At 39.1% G+C, this 6,371-nt stretch overlaps 1 protein-coding gene across 1 annotated transcript; it reads right to left on the bottom strand.

Annotated features, from left to right (window-relative positions):
* Positions 1–2,585: 2,585 nt before the first annotated feature.
* On the bottom strand, positions 2,586–5,993 carry LOC109238828. Its single transcript, XM_019405309.1, has 3 exons — positions 5,922–5,993; positions 5,233–5,619; positions 2,586–3,029 (listed from the first exon to the last, which is right to left on the bottom strand). Exons 1-3 carry the CDS (start codon positions 5,991–5,993, stop codon positions 2,586–2,588), a joined length of 903 nt encoding a protein of 300 aa, XP_019260854.1.
* Between the last annotated feature and the right edge of the window lie 378 nt (positions 5,994–6,371).

Genomic DNA, 6,371 nt, shown 5'->3' with positions numbered 1-6,371 from the left:
AAGAGCTTGAAAATGAGATATTAACCAAACCGAATTACTGTCGGTCGGGGGCTCGAGGCTGCTTATTCGGGGCCTCGAGGTCGAGTTGGATGCTCGGCTGGGAGTTATCGAGGGTAATCGATGGGCGACTAACAGTTATAATGAGATCAGTGACGGCTCTTTATGGCCAATAATAAGCAATAAATGAAGAACAATAAATAGAACACAATGAATGTAAGCAATAAATGAAGCAATGAACTCAGGAGAATATGTTAGAGGGCAGAGAGAATGTTCTTGCGTATTTTTATATGGAGCAACCGGTCTCTAGAAATGACAAGGGTTCCCCTTTATATATGAGGGAGAACATAGTACAAAAGCATTAATTACAAAGATATGGGGCAGGTATAGCCACCTAATGCCTTGATTCGTTTTCAGACTAGTTCACTAGGCTTTGTCAGCTCTAGTCACGTGCCTTGGGAACTCCACCTTGAATCACCAAGACCGGTGATTCACATTGTCCCGGGGCCGGTCATCACTCATAACATCCTAAAGTCATACTATCTCAAAATCGAGCGTCGAGGATTCTCGGAGTCGAACACTGGAAACCCTCGAGATGCCGTGATGCTCGTGAAATCGGGCCGTCGATTTCTACTGTATACAGAAACGACGATAAAAACCTGCATGGCCCAAGAAACTGCGAATGCCCTTCACAGATGTTGGTGGGGGCAAGTTTTTAATCGCCTCTACCTTTGCCTTGTCCACCTATAGACCATTTTTTGACGCCTTGTGCCCTAAGAATATACCTCCTCGGACTATGAAATGGCACTTTTTCTAGTTTAGCACCAAGTTTGTCTTCACACCTAGAAAGCACTTAATCAAGGTTCATTAAACAATTATCAAAAGGATACCCAAACACAGAAAAATTATCCATGAATACTTCTACAAATCATTCATACATGTCAGTGAAAATAGCCATCTTACACCTTTGAAAAGTCGTAGGTGCATTACAGAGACCAAAGGGCATTCTTTTGAACGCATATGTGGCATGTGGACATGTAAATGTTGTCTTCTCCTTGTCCTCTGGGGCTATAGAAATCTTATTATACCCTGAATAGCCATCAAGGAAACAAAAGTATTCTTGTCCAGCTAATGTATCAAGAATTTGGTCAATAAATGGGAGGGGAAAGTGGTCCTTGCGGGTGGCATTGTTTAATTATCTATAATCAAGTCATTATTTTCATTAACCACGACAGTAACCCCCCCCCCCTTCTTAGGCACACATTGGATGGGGCTTACCTATTGGCTATCAGAGGTTGGAAATGCAATACTTGCATCAAGCCACTTAATCATTTCTTTTCTTACCAGCTCTTTCATGATTGGATTTAGGCGGTGTTGGTGCTCTACACTTGGCTTGTGTCTTTTCTCCATGAGGATTTTATGCATGCAGAAGGCCGGACTAATGCCACTAATGTTAGACGTCGTCCACCCAATTGCTCGCTTGTGCTCACGCAACACTCTTAACAGCTTTTCTTCACCCAATTGCTCGCTTGTGCTCACGCAACACTCTTAACAGCTTTTCTTCCTTCAATTTAGACAATTAAGAGGAAACAATAATAGGTAGAGTGTCAGAACCACCCAAATAAGCATATTGAACGTGAAGGGGCAAGGGTTTAAGTTCCAATTTTGGAGCCTCTTCAATCGATGACTTTGGTGGTGGCCCACTTGGCCTATTTAGGGGCTCAAAGGGATTTAATCAGTGTATGTAGACACAGGATGCATCTAGTATATACATCTTCTCCAAAACCTATTCATCAATCTCCAACCTATCGAACAACATGAGTGCTTTCTCTAGAGAATCGTCTAGGTATACACTCGGGTCTAAAAGTTACTCATTCCCCCTCCACAACAAATATCATAGAGAGGTCCTCATAATGTAGGGGAAGTTGAATCGCCTTGTAGACATTGAACACTGCTTCCTTATTGTCCACCCTCATAATAATTTTTCCTCTCTCACTTTAATAATTTCATCATCTGTAGCCAAGAGAGGTCGTCCTAATATGATTAGAACTTGTTCATCAGCCTCAAAATCTAGGATAAATAAGTCCACGGGGAAGATGAATTTCCCAATCTGCAGCAACACATCTTCAATCACTCCTTCATGGTAGGCTATGGATCTATCGGCTAGTTGCAACATCACAGTGGTTGATCTTGGAGCTCCAAACCCAATTTCTTGAACAAGGACAAGGGAATCTGATTTATGCTCGCCCCCAAATCACAAAGAGCGTAGCCCACATCAATATTACCAATCCGCACAGGGATGGTGAAGCTGCCAGGTTCCTTAAGCTTTTTAGGAAGCTTGTTTTGGACCCTCGAAGTGCATTCCTCAGTAAGTGTGACTGTCTCGAATTCAATCAATCTCCTCTTATGAACCACTATATCTTTGATATACTTAGCATATTTTGGAACTTCACAAAGTATATCCACCAATGGACGATTTAATTGAACTTGACTCAAAATAGTTAGAAATTTGTTAAACATGCAATCAATATTCTTCTTCTGTAACCTTTGGGGGAAAGGTGGTGGTGGCCTTACGGCACTCACTGCTCTTAACTTGCATCATCTTTCTTTGACTCATGTGTTGCCTTAGGAATCAAATTCCCCTCAAGTATAGGCTTATCCCTTCTTTTCTTTGGCACTTTTTCTAATTCCCTCCCGTTTCTAAGTCTGACTACATTAACTTGAGAGTTCTTCTCTGTATCACTGGAAAGAGCGCCTGCAGGCCTAGTATTTTGATTTGACGCTAGCTGCCCCATTTGTCTCTCAAGATTTCTGAAATCGATCCTGAGTTGTTGATTGTCAAGCAATAACTTCTTCAACAAATCATTCGTACTCTCTTCTACATGTTGGGGTGGCTTCTGAGGTTGATTAAAATTTCCTTGGGGTCTATAATGATTCTGAGTTATCTGATTTCCACCCCAGGAGAAGTTAGGATCATTCTTACAATTCGGGTTGTAAGTGTTCCATATTGTGCATGCTGATTTATCAGGCCTCTGCTCTGTTACCCCACATAATAGATAGATTCAGGATTTGTGGGGCATATGTCACTCGTGTGACTGCTACCACATAATTCGTAGCAAGTAGACATCTGTTGCGTTTGGTGCATTTTCATTCTATTCATCTGATGTCACGCCCCAACCTTGGGAGGCTGGCTGGCACTCGGTGCCGCACTGGCCCGAGTGAACCACTCTGTAACTCATTCACTCCTTTTTTTAACTATCATGGGTCGACATGGCCATAACTCGTAATGTACAATTGTAAGTGGGCAAATGTTACATCAATGAACCATCGTTCATAAAATATGAATACATATGGGCCGTCAAGGCCTCTGACATACTGTACATAATAAATTTGTGTCTACAAAGCCTCTGAGATTACTTGACATAAAATGGGACAGGGTACCGGCCTACCCATAAGTCTGTAGCAAAACTCTGACACGATGACTTATAGACATGGATGCACTCCGAATGAGGTGGAGTCTTACCGATCCTTCACTGAATGCTAACCTCGTCTACTATGAGGGCTCGTCAAGCTAATTGTCTATACCTGCAGGCATGAATGCAGCGTACCCAACAAAAGGACGTCAGTAAGAATAATGTACTGAGTATGTAAGGCAGAGCTGAAACATAACAATAAGTCAATATCAATTAAAGACATGGAAGAAATATAGAGTAAGTGACTCAACCGGTAAGTCTGGTTGACTCCGTAAATCTTGAAATACTTATAGTGTCATGCATATGCGTATGAATGTCATGTCGTGCATAGGTACATGTGTTTATAACATCATCATGCCTCTGAAGGCATCCCATCATATCATCTCGGCCAATGTGGGCAAAATCATCAACGTATACCAGTCGATCAGATGGTGGTGCGTATATAACGCCATAACCTTTTTCCCATATCCCATATACATATATTTACATATATACGCGTATATAATGTCATCTGGTGCCACTGTGGGCAAAATCATCAACGTATACCAGCTGATCAGGTGGTGGTGCGTATATAACGCCATAACCTTTCCCATATCCCATATACATATACATACATATATAAACACGTATATAACGCCATCTGGTCATGGGTCAATGTGCATGTATAAATGCATGAAATGCTATGAAATACATTAATAAAATCTCTCGGTACGTCATGAGACAATTATGCCTTTGATTAATATCATGAAATAATTTTTACCAACATGCATATTTTTGCGATCCATGAACAGAATATATAATAATAATCCACATGGGGAATCAAGAATATTTACACCCCTAGTATTTTTATGAATAGAGTCATTTATGAAAGTTGCTATTTTGCTCGTTTCATTTATATTATTTGGATCATGCCAAAAAGAAAGAAGAGATAGCTTTAACATACCTTTGTCGCCAAATTTATACTTGTATCCAAAATAACTCAATTAATTAGCCTTGACTCTGGAAGAAGAATCCATAGATCTCGCTTTCTCCAAGGGAAAATGGCCATTCTTATTCTATAACACATGAAGGTATGTTAGAGATAGACCAAATATTCTTACGTGTTTACAAGATAGCCTTTTTTCTAATGACTCATTTTGTGTATTTTGCCACTTTGGCTTAGTTTATGCCACGTGGCAACCCCCAAAATACACTTATCCACTTAATATCATAATTATCTCCACAATTAATCAATTATTCACATAATTAAGAATTATCTCAATTTACTTAAAATACTACTCACTTTTAATACACATTATACATCTTACTATCATGGTCATGTGGTACCATATAAAATAAATACATACACTATTATTTCATTAAAACATCCATATGAAAATACACATATTTTCTCAACGTATAATTTTCCTAGTCTCATATAAAGAGTGAAATTCCCGTACGCTTAATTCTTAAATTGGTAAAAAGATAACTTTCTTTTCTTGTGAGAAAATAATTTCTATCTTTACAATAAAGAAAATCTCATAAACTTTCTCATATTATGTGTATAATTGAAAGTAGTAATATTAATAACTATATAAAATCATATATATATATATATATATATATATATATATATATATATATATATATATAATGGTATCAAGGTTGTTAAGCTTACGGGATCTTACAATAACATAGTCACAATTCCTCTATAATCTCATGAATGGTCTTAATGCCTTCAAGCACATATGGATTACTACGACATATCCTAATATTAAAATACGGGATGTAACATCTGATTTGCTAATTTTTCTATATCTGCTCTCATGGTTGAGAAGTCATCAAGCTCAATTACACCATCTGCCTTCTGTTTAAGTGCTCTTCGTGATTCTCCATCTCCTTGCCAATTATTTTCATCAGCAGTAAAATTGTTTAGTATGAGTTGGATTTCACTATACGGCCTTGCCATGCAACTACCCCCATAAGCTGAGTGAAAATTCATCTTTGATGTCTCGTCCAACCCATCAACGAAAGTGTGACCCAACACCTCATCAGTCTGACAGTGATCAGGGCAGTCTTTGAGTAGCTTCTTGTATATTTCCCAAGCTTGACGAAGAGTCTCGCCATCCCATTGTTGAAACCCAAGAATCCGGCTCCTCAGCGACTTTGTCTTCTTAGTGGGAAAAAACTTGATTAAGAATTTTCTTGCTAGATCATCCCAAGTGTGGATCGAGTTCGCGGCGTCCTTTTGCAACTATTCTTTGGCTTCCCTTAGCAATGAAAAGGGGAACAATGTCAGCCTGACATAGTCCTTGAAAACATTCGCATAACTGTAAGTATCCATAATTTCAGGAAGTTCTGAATGTGCCGCTGCGGATCTTCATGAGATAGACCCACATACTGCCCTGTGGACTGAATCAGATATACCATGTACTATTTGAGTTCAAAGTGACCCGTGATATTAGGCTTCACAATAGCCTGAGTCATATTAGCAAGATTGGGCCTTGCAGCTTCTATCACCGCATGCTCTTCATTACCGGCCATCTCCAGTCGTTGTGGTTGAACTACAATGTCCAACTCTTTTGATATTATAGTTCTATCTTCGACTCCCTCCTCACCCTATGAAGTCTTTGTTCTATTTCAAGATCAATAGGAAGGAGGTTGTTTGCGCTTCTACTCCTCCACATTTAAGAGATGAGCATGTGTTAACACAAATAAGGCAAAAATAAAATTAAAACTTGAACAAATAACTAATAAAATCTTAACTCAGACAAGTAGCTAATTTCTAAGTCCTCGGCAACGGTGCCAAAAACTTGTTGCGACCAAACACACACGAAAGTATACGTGGTCATCAAGTGATAAAGTAGTGAGTAGAGTATCGTTCCCACATAGAGTTATGATTAACTTTTGACTGATTCATAC

Source organism: Nicotiana attenuata, unplaced genomic scaffold (genome assembly GCF_001879085.1).
Source record: "Nicotiana attenuata strain UT unplaced genomic scaffold, NIATTr2, whole genome shotgun sequence".
NCBI classification, from domain to species: domain Eukaryota; kingdom Viridiplantae; phylum Streptophyta; class Magnoliopsida; order Solanales; family Solanaceae; genus Nicotiana; species Nicotiana attenuata.
The sequence above is the reverse complement of the archived record's forward strand: the minus strand, read 5'-3'. Positions and strand labels throughout refer to the sequence as shown.

Bases quoted from the DNA above. Each gene is read 5' to 3' on its own strand.
- LOC109238828 (XM_019405309.1), bottom strand. From the start codon at position 5,993: ATGGCCGGTAATGAAGAGCATGCGGTGATAGAAGCTGCAAGGCCCAAT. The intron at 5,620-5,921 runs GTGAAGCCTAAT...CCCACTAAGAAG, and splicing joins CTAATATGACTCAGGCTATT to ACAAAGTCGCTGAGGAGCCG. The intron at 3,030-5,232 runs GTATTTTAATAT...GTAACAGAGCAG, and splicing joins CAAATCAGATGTTACATCCC to AGGCCTGATAAATCAGCATG.